This window comes from Ziziphus jujuba, chromosome 11 (genome assembly GCF_031755915.1).
Source record: "Ziziphus jujuba cultivar Dongzao chromosome 11, ASM3175591v1".
Taxonomy (NCBI): Eukaryota; Viridiplantae; Streptophyta; class Magnoliopsida; order Rosales; family Rhamnaceae; genus Ziziphus; species Ziziphus jujuba.
Window position 1 is genome coordinate 27466961 of NC_083389.1, and position 18408 is coordinate 27485368.

The 18408-nt window shown below is 34.6% G+C and overlaps 2 protein-coding genes across 3 annotated transcripts; both read left to right on the forward strand.

Moving 5' to 3' along the window:
* The first annotated feature begins 621 nt into the window (after window positions 1-621).
* LOC107433191 (uncharacterized) lies at window positions 622-5016 on the forward strand. Of its 2 annotated transcripts, none has more exons than XM_016044448.4 (2): window positions 622-888; window positions 3676-5016. In XM_016044448.4, the coding sequence occupies exon 2, from the start codon at window positions 3787-3789 to the stop codon at window positions 4567-4569; it is 783 nt and encodes a 260-aa protein (XP_015899934.2). In that variant the 5' UTR covers window positions 622-888; window positions 3676-3786; the 3' UTR covers window positions 4570-5016. The 2 variants fall into 2 exon arrangements, with proteins under 2 accessions (XP_015899934.2, XP_015899932.2); XM_016044446.4 differs by having other exon boundaries at window positions 623-888; window positions 3693-5016.
* Window positions 5017-5161: 145 nt separating this feature from the next.
* On the forward strand, window positions 5162-9336 carry LOC125419654 (uncharacterized). The gene is made up of 5 exons (XM_060812719.1): window positions 5162-5710; window positions 5909-6118; window positions 8261-8297; window positions 8865-8946; window positions 9085-9336. The coding sequence occupies exons 2-5, from the start codon at window positions 6099-6101 to the stop codon at window positions 9279-9281; spliced, it is 336 nt and encodes a 111-aa protein (XP_060668702.1). The 5' UTR covers window positions 5162-5710; window positions 5909-6098; the 3' UTR covers window positions 9282-9336.
* Window positions 9337-18408: the final 9072 nt, after the last annotated feature.

An 18408-nucleotide genomic window follows, 5' to 3' on the forward strand; every position in this document is an offset into this window, starting at 1 on the left:
TATATTATGTTTGGTTTGGTTTGCTTCATCTTTAATGTTGGAATGACAATTGTTGGGATGTGCAAGGAGTTTTTTTGCTTTTGATATGTTTATCATAATTATCTTGCAAGCATGTACGAAAAACATAAATAAATAAGTAAATTAAAAAAATATAGTATTGGCTTAACTAGTTGAATATGAGAATGCTTAGTTGAAATTATGACAATTTGCGCTAATTGATAAATATAATAATTATGTGGATATCTAATGTGTGATGTTTTTGGCAATTATGTGTTTCAAATATGATGAATACTTTTTAATAACATTAAAGAAAGAATCTATTTCCTACCCATTAAGTCTGTACCCATATATCCAAGTAATTTTCTAAAAAAAACTAAAATAAAAAAGTAACATTATAAACAATGTTTGGGCTTAGGAGAATGAAAAACAACATAAGTAAATTCTTTATTTTCAGGAATTGGTTCTTAATTGAGCATTTTCATCGGAAAAAAAAAAAAAAAAAAAGAGGGAAGAGATTTGCTGAAAAAAAAAAGACCATATTTCACCTTCACTAATAAGATTGGTCGGGTCAAAACCCGAAACCCGAAGTGGTGTCGGGTTGCGGCTTCGATAAATAGCAATAAAAGGCTAAAAAATTAGGCGCTCTCTGCCAGAGTGCTTTCAACGCGATATAAATATAACTAGGGCAAAGGTTTGCTCCTCCATCATCGACCTTCAACCAATTCCATGTACGCTGGAGGTTGTGGCTCTTCTCGTCTACTCGGTTTCTCCTATCAAACTCGACGACAGCGGCAGTAGCTGAGGCCGTCGTTTGACCTGCCGGTGCGATCTACCTCTTCGTCGATCGCGATCAATCCGAAGAGAACAAGACGTTATCAGAATCCGAAGGTATTTTCTTACAGCTTTTCATATACTTTTTTGAAGTTATGGTTTTGAATGTTTGTAATTATAGCATAAAATATTGTCAAAAGCCCTAGCTATACGAATAATCATTATCGAATCGGTAGGGTTTTTCCATACAGATTTCTATATGCTTTTGAATATGTATGGTTGTGAATGTTTGTAGTTATAGCATAATATCTTAAAAAAAGGCCTAGATATATGATAGTTGGACAATTTTACTTGTTTTAATCATGCTTCACGGTACAATTTTCTTTATATATCTTTTATACGTAATTTATCTGTCAAGCTTGTAATAGGCAAGGCACTGTTGATTAGGGGATTTTAAGTATAGAACGATCTTTCTGTTGTTCTTTTTATAGATCATTCCTCTATGCGTCCTCGTTCTTTTTCTGAAATTTGCTGAAACATATTCATTTGAAATATAGGCCGTTTTGTACTTGAATACTTGCTTGGCCATTATGGCTCTAGTACCAATTGTTAGTATTGGCCTTTTTGCCGCTTATATTATATGGCTAGTATAGTACTGATTGTTAGTATTGGTTTCTTCATTCACAGTTTTAGTGGTGTAAAGTTAAAAATACTGTGCTTTTCTTCTTTTATTAGGCATTTTAAATGTGAATTAAAGTACCTAATCATTCTATGGTTTATCTATGAGATTTTTTGCTTGCCAAACACAATGCTTACTCTCTTCTGGTTGTTCCTTTTGTTGAACTGCCCCCTAAAGTGTTACATAGCTCTTTATAAACTGTTCTAGCCAAGCTGGGATTCTAATTAATCTTCTCTGTGACTTGTATCATTCAAAAATGGTTTGGGAGACAGCGTCTCTGACATTTATTCTTTGATATACTTTGTTTGGCAAAGTATCTAGTGAAGCTGCATGTGGCATAATTTGATTTCCATTATGTAGTTTGGTAATATATATTTCTATTTCTAGAATCTCCAGTCTCATGGGTAATTTGTATGTTGTTTCCTTTTCACTTAAGAGGATCAGTTGCTATATCTCTCTCTTTCATATTCCTTTAATATTAGGATTCTACTTTACAATGTATCATTAACAGATCTGATGATGTCAAAGTTCATTATTAATAATCTTCTGTAATTGCTTTATAATTTCTATATTTTTACGATCACTCATTGGTAATTTGTTCTGTTGTTATAACTGCTTTCGGCATTGAAAATTTGAAACTTTGAATTTTCCATGCAAAATTGAGGAGTGTGTCGTACATTGAAACTTAGTTGAATAACAATAATAATGATACAAGTTACCACAATAGCGCTTATTATCATGAATTAACTACATAGATGCAATGGAGAAGGTGAAACAAATTGTTTCTCATGTCAGATCCATCTATTAGTGGTCTTCTGAAGCAAATGTTAAAATGCTGTCTGTTTTGCCCTGTTACTTAGGTCCTTCATGTAATAATTTTTTGGTAGATATATCATTATATTTCACTTGATCCCAATTCCAGTTCTTGCATTTTGAAACACAAAATGGTACTAAACTAAATTAGAATTAGAGGATGTGTTAAGAAGGTACTATGTCTATTATGTAATGGGTTGTATTTGCACTTTATGTTTTGCATTTGCTGTGTCTTAGGGTCTGACTTTGTTTCTGTGCAAACTTTTGGATGGGAATCTTTAGCTTGCTTGTTGGTATCTTAGGGATTTGTCATGATGACAGCTTTATTTTTGTGAAAAAGTATATGATCGGATTTGTCATGATGACAGCTTTATTTATGTGAAAAAGTATATGATCTTCTCTTGTTTAGAAAGTTTAGGATGGAGAAGAAAACCACAAGTTACATGTGTTTAAATTTTTCCAATTTTCAGTGCATGTGAGTATGAAAACTGTAATTGTTTGGTTTTTGTGTTTCTAAGAATTCATGATTTTGAAATGTTGTTTTTTGGAGTTCATAAGAAATATGTAATCGGTTGGGCTATGTAAGTTATTTCCTAATTTATTATATTCTTGAATGAAGTGTTTTGGTGGTATTCAGGCTTTGTTGACACTGTATAGGAACTTGGCATTCACATTTGTGGAACATTTGAACTTGAAACAGTACTAAATTGAGTCAGAACAGTACTAAATTCTTTGGTTTTTGTGCTTCTAAAATTCATGTCTGAAATGTTGTTTTTTGGGGTTCTATTAAATATGTACTCAGTTGGGCTATATAATTTGTTTCCTGATTTGTTATATTCTTGAATGAAGTGTTTGGTAGTATTTAGGCTGCGATGACATTGTATAGGAACTTGGCATTCACATTTGTGGAACATTTGAACATGAAACAGTACTAAACTGAGTTAGAAATAGAGGCTGTATTAGATAGTATGTTTTGTCCTAATGGATTATATTTGTGCTTTATGTTTTGCATTTGCTGTGTCTTAGGATCTGCTGATATATCCATTTAAATTTTGGGATGTGAATCTCTAGCTTGCTAGTTGGTCTCTTAGGGATCGTTCTGAAGACAACTTTCTTCATGTGAAAAATTACATGATCTGTTCTGTTGTAAGACAACTTTCTTCATATGAAAAAATTACATTATATGTTCTGTTGTTAGAAGACTTGAGGAAAGAGTAGAAAACCGTAACTTACATGAGCTTTGTGTTTCCACTTATTGGCGTATTGGATTCCAAGTTTTTTAGCTTTGATCTAAGGTGAATGTCCTTTTTTTTATTTTATTTTATTTTATTTTATGGTTTTTGTCCTTGTGAATATTCGACTTTTCTGGAAGTGGTGTTTACTTTATGTAACTAACAGGTTTTCTAAATTAGTCTATTATTGAATGCAGGGTTTGGGAGTATTCGGTTGTGTGTTTACATAGGTATAGGAACTTGGCATTCACAATTTTGGTGCGTTCTTGTTCAGAAAGCTTGGTCTAGAATATGTCAAGTAAGAAAGAAGAGAAAGCTCAGGCTGCAGCTGAAAGAATCAAGGCTGCAGCCTTGAGTGCAGCAAAAGGTCTTAGTAGAGCTCAGGCAGAGAGAGCTGCTGCAGCCGCAGCCCGAAATGTTAATGCGTATGGGCAGAAAGAGGAAGGACCTAGCAGATGGCAGGAGAAAAGAGAAGCAAAGAGACAAATGTACTTGATGAGTACTGAAAAGGCAGTGAGATTGGGTGAACGAAAAGACCTCAAGGCTAATATGTCTAACATTGGTGGGGCGGTCTCCCAATGCCAAAAGTGTTTTCAACCTGGACACTGGACATATGAGTGCAAGAATGAACGGGTTTATATCTCAAGGCCCTCGCGGACCCAGCAATTGAAGAATCCGAAATTGAGGATGAAGGCAGCAATCTCATTAGATTTAGATAGTCGAGACAGTAAGGAGGAGAAGAGTGAAAAACAGTCGAAGAAAAGCAAAAGGAAGCATCAACCAGATTCTGATTCTGGCAGTGACAGTGAGGCTTCAGTTTTTGAGACTGATAGTGTATCATCATCAGTCACAGGATCTGATGATTCTTCAGAGGAGAGTAGTTCGGGTTACAGTTCATCTGATTCAGAGGACAGGAGACGTAGGAGGAGGAAGAAGAAGCAAAAGAGGGGGAGGCGTCGAAGATACAGCTCATCGTCTGAGTCGTCTGATTCAGACTCGGCATCAGAATCTGATTCCGATTCAGATGATAAAAGCAGCAGGAGGAAGAGCAGGAGGCACAGCAGAAAGCGTTAACTTGTCAAAAGCATGGAGGAGAAGGGAAAGGGGAAGGATCTACGGCTTAAGACAAGTTTATTGAGCTGCACTCCGATGAATGCTCACGGATTTACCGGCCAGGCCTGGATGTTTAAATTTGCTAGTTTGATGTTTCTTTTTGACTGTTTGTATCATGTTGAAATTTTACTGTACTATTTCTAGTTTTCCCGCTAAAACTATGGGGCTCGGCTTGATGCATGCTGGGCCCGTCAGTAAATAAAGGGCCTGTGCTGTGTCAGGGTCAAAAAGATAATTAAGGCCTGTAACTCAATGACCTGTCATGTTATGGGCGTTTGTTTAGATAGCTGTTCATTTGAGGTCATTTGTCCAAGCCCATCAAGTTTGTTTTAGGCCTGAAAGTTGAAATTCGGTCCACTGTTAATTGTTTGGGCGGGTCCATTCAGTAATACTGCGCAAATTAATATATACACCCCTCTAAACCAAACATTTATGCTGTTGTTTATGGCAGTGTGATGATATTTATTGGTGCCCAATCATGCATGAATATAGATGTTGGGCTCTATGTGGTGGCCATTAAATTTGGGCCAGAGAAAAGTTTTGGGATGTCTTAGTGGGTGAGCAGCATTTATTATTGGGCCTGCTTTGGGCCCACGAAATAAGAATTCGGAACCCAGGCTTTTATTTTGCCTACAATATTAAATAATGGGGAATTTGGTCCAATGCCTGTAGGATGAGTTTTACGATTTTTATCTTTTTATCTTTTTATTTGTTATTTTTTTTTCTATCTTTTTAATTTTTAATAATCCCAAAATAGTTTTATATCCAAATTAACATATTTTGATTTTTTTTTTATTTTATGTTATTTTTTTTTTTTTTCATCCGACTGTATTCTTCTCATTCATCACCCTTATCTAAAGCTGGCTTATCTCTTCTCATTCAACCATCAAACTTTCTTCACTTAGTTGCCCTTTTGCCAAACAGTTCCGTCTCTCCGGTCACCAAAATTCCATACAAAGAAATTGATGGGTTGGAATTCGAAATTAGGGTATTGTGAAGAAGGAGGATGTGGATTTGTATACGAAGCTCAAGGGTAGTACTGCATGGTGGAAGCAGATGCCTAAGCTTGCTGTTTCACTTGGCTTCTCTGATAAAATGCCTGGTCTGTTTGCTTCATTTTTCCTTTTAACTTTTCGATTTGAGTGGTTTCTAGGGTTTTTTTAAAACATTTGTGGGGTTTATTATTTTTTTTTTCTGATTGCTTTTGGGATAAGTTGGAATCAAAATTAGGGTTATGTTTTTTTTTTTTTTTGCTATTTCTGTAATTTTTTTCCTTATGCTTTTGTAATTTTTGTTTTAGGTAGTGTTCGATGTGCGATTTGATGGTCTGATAATGGAAATCGGCAAGGATTTGGGAATGGAGGACGGGGATTTTGTGGTGGAGACTTGCATTATACATACTCTACCCCCAGCATTGACGCTTGACAAGAGATTAGAGAGTATCAAAGATGCTGTGGGGAAGTTGAAGCTAAATCCTTCTTCTACCTCCAATGGGTTCTTTCGGCTTCAGGTACTGAAAATTCCGTAAGACTTTGCTGTTTTGATACTATGTCATTTTGTTTGGTTTTCATTTCATATGTGATTCTGTGAGGATTTCTAAAGGTCGCTGTGCCTTCTAGTGCGAAAGCTTTGGATTGGTTTACCTGTTAGTCAGAGTCTTGCGAGGTTTTCCCTCTGTTTTTATGTCGAAGGAAACAAAAAATCCTGATTGTAAATCGCTTTATGTGAATGAAACCGTTGGAGTTTTTGGAATTGGGTTTGCTGTTCACTTTACACGGAGTTCTTCTTCTATCTTAGGAGAGAAGACAATGACCAAAAGGTTTAGATTCTCGTATCTTTTATTTCTCACTCATCAAAAGCGTCTCCTATGATGATTTAGGGGTTGCATTTGGTTTTTGTTGTTTGTTGTCTGTTGTTCATTATATATATATATATATATATATATATGTATGTATGTATATGTAAAAGTAATTTTAACTTTATGAGGATAAGAATTCCTTTTTTCCTATTGGGCTTGATGGCTGAACTGTTTAAAGTTGGGGGTTTCTAATACGGTTCCCCAACTCCATAAAAGAAAAGATTGCCCTTTGAATAGTTAGTCTGAAAGATGAATGTTTCAAACTTCTATTTGGAGGGTCATGGACAATTTTGGAGCTATTGAGACTTACGACTTACCCTATTCCATTGACATCAAGGTGCAGGAGGTTATCTAATCATTTTTTTAAGTGACTTTAGGCTAACGAGCGGAATATGTGTTGAATAAGAACCCAAGATTTGTTAGGTATTTTGTTGAAAGGTCTATTTGGAAAATGATAAGGCAGAAATGAAATTGAATATTAACGTGAACTCTTCATTGGCAATTATGTAAGGAATGTTTCAACATATATGCTAAAGGCTCTAAAACATTTTATGAAATTTAGAATAATTTTGTCCATTTATTGGAAATTTGTGGTTGGTATGAAATATTGATTAAGTAATGATGGTTAGTTGCTTATGGTTATGCATCTAATTATGATGCAAAATCTGTTGCCTTTAAGGTTCCTGCGTGTTTGATAATTTGCATTTGGTATTGCAAATATGATGCATACTGTAGTGGCAATTTTTTTATCTGCATTTAGGTGTACGTTGTTTTGCATGGATACTTGGGTCTTTTAGATTTGTATGAATATTTTCCTTGATAGCTCTAAAAATGGTAGCTAGATGCTATTAATTTTAAGTAATGTTTGTGGTTTCTCCATAGATAGAACAAATGAGCTCTTGCAAAATAACGGTAAAACTTCGACTGTTCATTAGTCACAGTTTTGCATGTGATACTTATTTAATTTACTGCTTTACGTAGTTGCATGTGATACTTGTTTAATGTATGTCTTTGCTGTACTTAGTTGCCTGGTGCCATTGCTTATCTTTTTATTACCGTAGTTGTGTTGTGTAATGGTATGCTTTTTCTTATTCTTCAACTGTTTGTTATTTATTTATTTTTATTAATTTTTGGTTATTGGCATTCCAAAGCATTGTTGAATGTTGATCATGTTGATGGTTTGTTTGATTTGTTGCATCTGTGATGTGTATTTTGTTCTTTGCTACATGTTTTGTACTTGTTAGATTACTGGTGGATGAATTTGATGCTGCACTTTGGAAGGTTGGTAGAGGTTGACAAGGAAGTAGCAAAAGAATTTGATGGAAAACATTTTCACATTCTTCCTTCTTCTTGACACTCTGTTTTTGATAGACATGCTTTGAAGTAGGATTGAATGAAGATCCAACAAACATCTTTAACTTTAATTCAGTTTTGTTAACCTTTTTGAAGTCTGACTTATAGCCTTGTTTTTTCTTCTTCATTCTTCTTAATTTTTTTTTTCAAGTCATCAAATTTATCTGTAAATAGATTAGACATTTATTATTGCCTTTTGTTTTCCTTTTCAAACAGAATTTAGTTGTGCATCACACTGGTAATTTTCATCATTTGGTACTTTTTACTTGGATTAGTCTTATTTATAGCATGTTTTTATAGAATTTGTTTAAGAAATGATCTCTTCTTCATTTCTTGCTTGAATCACACATGGCCGGGACCACTTGTATGATGTATGATCTATATGATTTTCTCAGCATATTAGCTGTTTATGACTGACTATCTTTCTCAATTTGTTTGCAGTGCTGCCAATAGCATCTCTGTTTCCATTCCTTTATTTGTGAGTGTTTTTTCCTTCATTATACTCATTTGTATATAGCTTCCAACATTTATAGCATTTTCCATGCCATTGATGGAATTTTGTCAATGTTATTTGAAATTGACATGTTTATAAGTTTGAAGGTGTTACTTGACATGGAAATGTTTCCTGTGTTACTTTTAATTATATCTTATGTTATTTGTCTTGCCTTTAGGAAATTCATTGAATGTATCTGCGGACATCCTTTTAGCATATTTTTCTGACTCTTTTAGTTCCTGAATATGTATGAAATTAGATATTATTTTTTGAAACGAATTTGGGTGAATGCCCCTATTTTGAAAGCTTTAATGAAAAATACCCCCCTTTGTGTTGATATGTATATATGTTAATGAAATATACCTTCTCCCTTTCAACATTTTTTTATCTACCCTCTTATACCTATTTTATCCTTGAAAAAAAATAAAATTGACTTGAGTGTCTTTTTTTAATATTTATATTTTTCTGGCAGTTTGGATTAATATTTGTTGAAGGTTGGCCATCTACTCAATGTATTGATTTCAATTGGTGTTTTTTTTTGCTGTTTTGGAGATTTGGGCATCCTTTACCAAATCAGTCTATGAGATTGGATTTTGGTTCTATACAATTCATAGAGAGCAAGGGATATTACTGGGTATGAGCTATTGCCTCAATTGTTAGATTTGAACCTTTATACTTATTTATGGATATTCTAGGTATTTAATTATTTTCTTTGAAACTTGTATGCTAAATATTGTAACTAACTGCACATATTTCGTTTGATTTCATCCAGGTATCAAATCGGTCTCCGTTTTAGTGGAGGTGCCTCATATGATTTTAATGCTGTCACTAAAGTTTGGCATTATACCAATTGTGGTGCCAGTTGGTGTTCGAGATTTTGACATGGATGGGGAACATTGGGTCAATTCGGGATTGATACCAACAGAGGCTTTTGTAGGAGTTGTAATATTTTCTAGTTTTTATTCATAAAACACTTGTACAATTTCCTCTTGCTAATTCAGATTTTGTTTTTAGTTTTTATACATGATTCTCGTGTCAAGATGATGTGTAAGGACCCAATTTTATTATTAAATTCTCCATATTATTTGAGATGTGGAAAAGCAATAAATAAGAAGGATGAGAAGTTAAATGGATGTTAATTGAGTTCTCAAATATTGGCTCTCTAGTTTTTGACCATTTGAACTTGTTTGAATGGTATGCATTGAAATATAGTTAGTTTTAGATTGTAGACTATTCCTAGCTTGCAAGCTTTTTCCAATTACTTTTAAAATGCAGCTCCATGGTAGTATGTCCAAACGAGAGTTGTTAGGAGGGAATTAATTGTGCACTTGTGGAAAATATTTAAATAAATGGATATGAAAGTGTAAAATAAATGTAACAGTTTCCCATTTCTCATCTACACTTATTTCTCATTAACTGTCGAATAAAGTGGAAAATATTTAAACAAATTTTTTTACCATCTCCCATTTCTCATCTACCCTCATTAACTTCTATCCTCTCTTTTACTCTCCTTGCTACCACATTAAATGAATCCTGTGTGTTTTCCTCTGTCTTTCTCTTTTGTTGGTTACGTACCTTTCAGCCTTTCTTCGCACTGACGAACCATTGCAGAAAACACAATACCACCTTCAGTTCAGTTCACTCTCCCTGCATACCCCCAGCCTTTTGTGGTAACAACAAGATTGAAAATCTTCATTGTGGAGCCCATACACTTCAAAAGGATGTAATTAAATTGTTTGTTTCTGCGGATCAGAGTTAAAGATTTTTTGGTATGTGTATATATATATATATATATATAAATATATGTACAGATATGTATACATTTTTCCCTTATATTGGATTAATTGTTTGTCACGTTTTGACATGATATATAAGTGCAAGTTCTATGTTGGTGCTATTTTATGTAAAACAATCCATAAATAGTTCGGAAATTTCCATTTGAAAATTACAACCTTTGTTTGTTACATACGATCCATCAGTAATTATGAAACACTTGCTTGTTGGAAAATTTAACGGCGATTCCAACGGAATATTTAATTTTTTCATTTTCTGAAAGCAAACCGATTGGACAATCGAATTTGTCCACTTCTCTAATGTTATTGTATACGAATGACATGCTAAATGTAACTATATTTATGATGTTTAACAAAATAATCCACAGAACACCACATTGTCAACATTGCATCCATTCAAGCTAACGTTATGTTATGATTTAGCACATGTGCCACAAATTTGACATCTTAATCTACTTGATCCACTATGTCTGTCAAGAGTAGCTATTCTACTAGGTGTTAATATGCAACATTTAAAATGCATTTGTATTCATTTACTGAAAATGCCTCATTTACTGAAAATGCATTTGTATTTGCATTTAAAATGCTATTCCACTGGGCATTAATAACATAATTGTTTGGCTTATTTTCTGTACTCATTTACTGAAAATGCATTTGTATTTTTTCACTACTTTTGCTTCAGGATTATAGTTAAACCTTCCAGCAAAGATTCTACGATTGCAATTATTTTTAGTCATACGTCCTCAAGAATTACCACAAGCTTGTGACAAAGAAATACTTATTATGTTTTGAATTGGTAAACCCTTTGTGCTTAATGTCACAAATTTCAGTTTTACTGTTCTATGATGGAACATGGAGTGTATGTTCTGAAGGTACTTGGAGATACCAACGTCAAAGAATGAAGATTATACATTTCAAAAGGAATTGTACGTTGGCAGAACTTGAAGATGTTGTCTACAACGCTCTCAACTTAGATTCTACACAACATCAATTAATCTTCAAGTTCATATACCATGTGTGTTTGTCATGTGAGCCGTACGTTGTGGAAAATGATGAAGACCTATAAAGTTTTATAGAAGAGTATAGTTCACACAGACCTCAAGATAGATCTCCACTTATTGTTGATGTGTTATCCAAGGTTCCACAGAGTATTAATACAGTTGGATGTGTTGTGAATATGATACCTACAAGTTCAGGATTTATGACTATTGCCCCACTATCTGCAGTTCCAGAGACAGCTACTTGTACCTTTGATGCTGACATTAAATCCCCAGCGATCGAACTTCATGTGCCGGAAACTCAACCTGGATTCTTCGAAAATCAAATTTGTGAAAACAATGTGCAATCTGTGGAACATGATCATGATAATGAGTGCTTCGACATTAATGATATGAATGAATATCGTGGACATGATTATGATCAAGATGAACAATATGAGGTTGAGGTCAGCACTTATCGTAGTGAAGATGGGTTACGTAACATTTGTTGGACCCAACATTCGGGACTTTCAGCTGGTGATAGTCGACATGGTGAGTCTCCTTATGGTAATAGTCCAATAGATAATGTGAATGATGATGTGCTTGCCTCTCCTTGTACCAAATGCAATTACAGCATGTAAGCATCGACATATTTCTCCATATGTCCTTTGCTTGGCGCATTACTCAATTGACTCACTCCGTGAAGCATATTCAGAAACCATATATCCACTTGGAGATACATGTCAGTGGCATGCTCCAGATGATGTCATAAACCAGGTTGTACTTCCACCTCAAATTGGCAAATAGTCAAGAAGACCAAGAAAGAAGAGGATTCAATCTCAAGGAGAGGAGCGTCATCAATATAGATGCGGGAGGTGCAAACAGATTGGTCACAGCAGTCGATCATGCTTCGCCGCCGTACCTCTTGATAGCACTACCAACCAACAGCACCATTGAACCGAAAGCCCATAAATCGCGCGATGCTATATTAAGATAATGGGGCCATGTTATGTGGTATACGTGTGTATGCAATGTAGTCAGGAATGCAATTAGTTGCTCAACCGTGTAACATGTGTTTTGGCATAATAGACGTTGGTTTTATGTGTTCTTTTGTTGTCAAATTCATCTGTCGTATTGTTTTGATAACATATCATTCTGTGTTTAGTGTTTGGTTCAGTTGTTTGTAGGTTTCTTACTGTTGCACGGATGATATTACTGCCCAATGGTAATGACATTTGTACACCGTCGTAATAGAATCACCACATTTCCATCCGACAACTTCAATCATGTGTGTTCCAACCAATAACATTCTAAATGTAGCATTATTAATGATAAATTCTGACAAAGTAAGAGATAACACAGCATTAATAAGTGAAAAAATGTTCAATTTGTTTTTGCTTCATACATTATCGTAGGTTTCATCGGTAATTATCGAAACTCCAGTAGTAATCACATTTTACCAATTTTTTGGGCCCCATCAGTCCCCTAATGTGGGTTAAATGCAAGAACATGCAAAATATGGATTCTTACATGATCGTAAGGAGAGGAAACCCCAAAATATTTGAAAAAAGTTCTCAAATTGGAAAAAAAAAATACGATTACTGTAGACCTTCGGTAATTACCAATAAAATCTACTGTAATCAATTTATACTGTCTAGAAATATTACCGTAGGTTTATTAGGAATTACCGAAACCCTATGGTAATCACATTTGACCAATTTTTTAGGCCCCACAAGTCCCATAATGTGTGTTAAATGCAAACATAGGCAAATATATGAATTCTTCAATTATCCTAAGGAGAGAAAACCCCAAAATCTCTGAAAACATTCTCAAATTGGCAAAAAAATTACTATTACTGTAGACCTTCGGTAATTAGTGATGAAACCTTCGGTAATCAACTTATATTCGCTGGAAAATTTACCGTGGATTTCATCGGTAATTATCGAAACCCCAATGGTTAGCACATTTGACCAATTTTTTGGACCCCACAAATCCCATAATGTGTGTTAAATGCAAACACATGCAAAATATGGATTCTTAAATGATCCTAAGGAGAGAAAACCCCAAAAGTTCGGAAACAGTTCTCAAATTGGCAAACTAAATATGATTACTGTAGACATTCGGTAATTAATGAGGAAACCTACAGTAATCAATTTATACTCTCTGGAAAACTTATCGTAGATTTCATCGGTAATTACCGAAACCCCTATGGTTATCACATTTTACCAATTTTTTGGACCCCACAAGTCCCCTAACGTGTGTTAAATGCAAAAACATGCAAAATATGGATTCTTAAATGATCCTAAGGAGAGAAAAGCCCAAAAGTTCCAAAAAACGTCTCCTCATCGGTAGCATCTAACCTTCAGTGCACAACATACTACATGAAATGAAGAAAGGAAAAAAAAGTAAATTTGGAAACTGACTTTGGTAATATAACTTGAAGGTCATCGAACCATGTAGTCTAAAAAAAATTTGCCTTACATTGCTATTTGAGGTGAACCAATTATGGACAGCAAAATGGTTCGGTTGACTTGTAGCATGCCATCCAAGGATCCTCGGACAACGGGTTTCCCACTGCTTGCCAAATTGGTTACCAAAATCATGGATTGCTTCAAACCCCCCAACTACAAAATATAAATTATAGGTTATTAAATATAATTTTTAAGTAAACGCTACATTTATTAAATATATTACCGTACTTGAAACGCCAATGGAAAACCTTTTAGGTCATACGACTGTGATTTATTCTTTACTGCACGTCCTCTATGCTGGAATGCATTGTGGAATGAGTTGATTGTCTCCTTGTAGCTCAGAATGCCCCAAGGGTAGGAATTAAATACCTCGATATCAGCAACCAAATCAATGAATTTTCTATTTATTTGAACCCTCAAATCCATTCCGAGTACACCATGAACTAAGAAATATAGTAACGCAATTCTTACAGCATCCCAATCATCCACAAAGTGTGTACCCTTGAATATTCGTTCCAGTTCGGGCGATTTCAAGTCAGTCCTGTCATCTAGCAACCTCATGAGCAGCTCCTTTCCTTTGGAAATTTGCATATCATACATGGAAGGGTACCTACCAAACTTTAAGCCACTAATGAGTGCGAATTCCCACTTCATAAACCGCACTCCAGATCCGCCGAAGTTAAACTCCAGTACTTCTGGATTGTTGGACACAACTCATCTGCAAAGCAGGTGATGCACTACCTGACCAGAGAACCTGAGGTTCTTCATGTCAAGTAAGTGTCCAAAACATGTTTGTCTATACTTTTCTAGCTGCTCACTTGTGAGGACACTTGTAATTACTTTGTTCGCTTCTATTGGATTCCCGAATGAATGTGCCCTAACTTTAAATATATCGGCATCCTAAAAGATCCGTTCCTTTGGCGCTTCGATGGGCTGCAAAATGAATTACATAAATGGAACTGACGTCAACGATTTAATCATACCCTATTTTTCCACCCTAACTTGATAATAATAATTTCCAACTAAATCTTAAGACATATGGGTTCACATTTTTGCACTAGTGGTAATTACCGATGAAACCATCGGTAATCAACCTACAATGAACTAAAAAAAAATCCCAATGGCCTATCGGCAATTACCGATGGCCATCGGGTGAAGTTTTTCTTGAGTTTTCACATTCATGAATAAATACTGATAGATGTCTTATCATTTACCGCACAAAACAACATAAATGAATATAAAACTTACCATATCAGATGGGGGAGAGGAAAGTGGAACATGCCCTCGAAGTTTGGCGTTTTCTGTCTCAGTTTTGGATTTATACCTAGTAGTTCATCGACGCTTAGATTCTGGTGTTGTTGTGCTACCACCATGTCTTTTACTTTCCACCTTCTTACCTCCCTTATTCGGTTGACCTCGCAAGTTCCTCGTTGGTGCCATTATAAAGTACAACCTACAAATGTACATTGACAACATTAATAAATTTTTATCTACCTTTAACCTCATTGTCAACTATGTATACATATATAAATATCCGCAATCCTCAATTTCATACGCTCTCTTCCTAAGGATATTGTGTATGCCATCTACAAAACATTTATTGAACATTTACTGTATAGCAGTGTGTTTATTTCTAAATCTTTCTATCTTCTTCTTCTTCTTTAATTTTTTTTTTCTTTTTTGGGGATAAAGTGTTTGCGTGTTTGCTTCTAGCTAGCCATGTACCTAAAATTTTATGCACCGATCTTCTCTCTCTCTCTCTCTCTCTCTATATATATATATATATATCTATACCTTTAGAAAGTGCTAACAATTAAGAAGTACTAACTCTGGAATTCTCAACTTCAATTCTAATTAATCATAAAGTATTTTTCTCTTATCTCTATGTACTGATTTTTAGTAATAAATTACCCTAGCAAAAAGGAGGAAGAAAAAACTTAAAAGAAAAAAGAAGGTCTGAAAAGCAACTAAGATTTCTAATGCAGTTATAGTCTAAAGTGGGGTTTTAATAGAGCAACCCACAATTGTGGCCAATTATGATGCTACATGCAGAAGCAGATAAAGTGAAATATTGAAATGACTGGAGAGGAAGTAGTCAATTCACTCAAAATAGAAAAACAAGAAAGTGAAGTATAGAGGTGGAAGACTACATAGAAGCTATGCAGTAGACAGATTGTTATAAGCCAATCAAAAGCAGCCCTTAGACTGTATATATACATATCATATTCATGTTATATTTAATTATTTCTTAACATACAATATATGTCTAAAAAATGTGAACAGAAAGTTGCAGACTATAACCTGAACATATAGGTTAAGCTGGACTGCAACATGTCCACCACTTCTGTATGAGTATGTCAACTAATGTAGCTACATCTCTTCCCCATACTGCTTGTGTTTAACCTGATTTGGTTATAAAAGCTCAGACCTACCAACACCTATATATGCTATACAAATCATTCACTTTATATTTATTTTATCTGTATAATTAGTTTAGGATCAAGGATTTATCTGTATACAAATCCAAAAAGAAATATAATTAGTTTCCTAAGGGTCAAGTACATTTTTAAAAAAATTCTTCTTTTCAACCCATAAAAGCAGTTTTCTAGACAGAGTTTGAGTATCATACACTAGTGAGATAACACCTTTAGCTTCAGGATTTAAACTTCGATCAGGGTAAAAATCCTTATATCCCTAAGTTGTAACAAATATATATATAAATACATATATTATGTTTTTTTGTTACAAACTAACATTATTCTTCATCAAATTCATTGATTTCCCTGCCTTCATCCTTTATTCATTTTCCATGCTCAAGGATGTCGATGGAACCAAAAAAAAAAAAAAAAAAAATTTTTTTTTAAATTTTAAAAAATTAAATACGACGTGTTGTCTAGGTGTCGTTCATCCCAGACGACATGTTGTTCGATCCATCTTCAACCTTTGTCCGGGTTGACCTGAACCCCCTTGAACCGGTCCCGATCCAATTCTTGACCCGGTTATTTCTCCCACCTCCGGCCACCATTTAAGGCCAAACCGGTCCCCTTTTTTTCCTCTCTTCATTTCCTACTGATACCCAAAATCAATCTATCCTAAAACCTAGGTTATAATCACTTCCATACAAAAACCTAAATTTCAAATAAACTTCAAAAATTTCACATTTTTAACCGGTTCTAAGCACAAATCAAAAGTTTCAATGTCTCACATTGTACTAAATTTGTAAGTATTTAACGGTAAGGCAACAAATAAACACAAAAAAAAAAAAACCCACACGAGTCCACAGCAAGGTAACAAATAAACACAAAAACAAATCCACACTGGTCACAGCAAGGCAAAAAGTTAACACAAAAACAAACCCACACCGGTCCACGGCAACAAATAAACAAAAATATTAAAACAATTACCTCGGAGATAGCCGTTCAAGGGTGTTGAGATGAGATGAAGTTTTGTTTTTTTGTTTTTTCTATGTATTTTTTTTGGGTGCTGAGATGAAGCTTCCTTTGGCTTTTCCACGGCAAGTTTTGTTTTTTTGTATTTTTGTGTATTCTTGTAAAAACAATTACTTCATGTACTTTGTTTTCTTTTTCTAAAAAGTAGATTTTTGTTCTTTGTTTGTTTAAAACATAAAAGGATATCCAAGTCATTTTTTATTGTTTTAAGGTTAAAATAGATATTGAAGGGTAGAAAAAAAAAGATAGCAAATGAAGGGGTAAAAATCGTGAAGCTCATCCCTATGGGGGCATTGGGCCAAATTCCCCTTAAATAATTAACTATTGGGCCTATCGTGGGCTGTGGTTCCAATATTTTTTAATTTGGGCTTTATAATAGGCCTATATGTCCACCATCGGTTTTCAATCATATATAAATAATGATATTGTGCTTAAACTTGGGCCAGAAGCCGAATTTTGGTGGGCATATCTATTAATGGGCCTCCTTTGGCCCACCTAATATACTATTGCGCATATTGGGCCTATCTTGACGCCTAGTTGCCAAAATATTTTAATTTGGGCCTAAATAAAAAATTTGGGTTCACAGATTTTGGCAGTGTCGGTACTGGGCCTGCTTTTGGCCCAAAAATAAAAATTCTGAATAAATTATTTATTGGGCCTATCTTCAAGCTAAGTTTCCAATATATTTTATTGGACCTTATAATTGGCTTATATCTTCATCATTGGTGCTTATGAATATTGATTTTAGGCTTCTTTTTGGGTCCATTGAATTTCGGCCTAAATTATAGGGCGGCATTACTTTTTGGGCCTGCTTTGGGCCCATGAAATAAATATTCCCAAGCTAGGCCTTTTTTAGCCCACTAATAGCTAAATTAATTATTGGGCCTATCTTTAGGTCCTGTTGCCAATATATTTTAGGGGAATTTGGCCCAATGCCCTCTTTAGAAGGGCCACGACGATATATACCATTTGCATTGGTGAACTTTTTTGTTTTACCCTTTAATATCCATTACACTTGTAAAAAAATTTTAAAAGATCTAGATGTCCTTTATTTTAGATCTAATACAAGGAAACCTTTTGTGGCTCCTCCGATTCAGATTCTGGGTTTTCATCCAAAATCAATGCTGAGATTAGAAAGAGGACCAAATCCAAGGATAACAAGTTTGAGTTCGATGAAAGCAATGCTTAGAAATTCTGGCTAATGCTCGACGATACCCATCTTCAATCTCACCTTTATTTCTACAAGTATCGGAATGCTTTTACCTTCTCGCTTGTGGTTATTTCTTCTTTGTTGCTTCAGAAATACTTGAATGGTAGATCGGAAGAATCTGGATCTTTAGCAAACGACGATTTTGTTCCGATTCTACTAGGATTTGTGGGTGTTTTTAAGTTTTTGACGTTGCTCG

Excerpts from the sequence above, each read along its gene's own strand:
- LOC107433191 (XM_016044448.4), top strand. The coding sequence starts at position 3,787 with ATGTCAAGTAAGAAAGAAGAGAAAGCTCAGGCTGCAGCTGAAAGAATC.
- LOC125419654 (XM_060812719.1), top strand. The coding sequence starts at position 6,099 with ATGGGTTCTTTCGGCTTCAG. Across the intron at positions 8,298-8,864 it reads CTGTTTCCATTCCTTTATTT|ATTTGGGCATCCTTTACCAA; the intron begins GTGAGTGTTTTT and ends GCTGTTTTGGAG. Across the intron at positions 8,947-9,084 it reads AGAGCAAGGGATATTACTGG|GTATCAAATCGGTCTCCGTT; the intron begins GTATGAGCTATT and ends GATTTCATCCAG.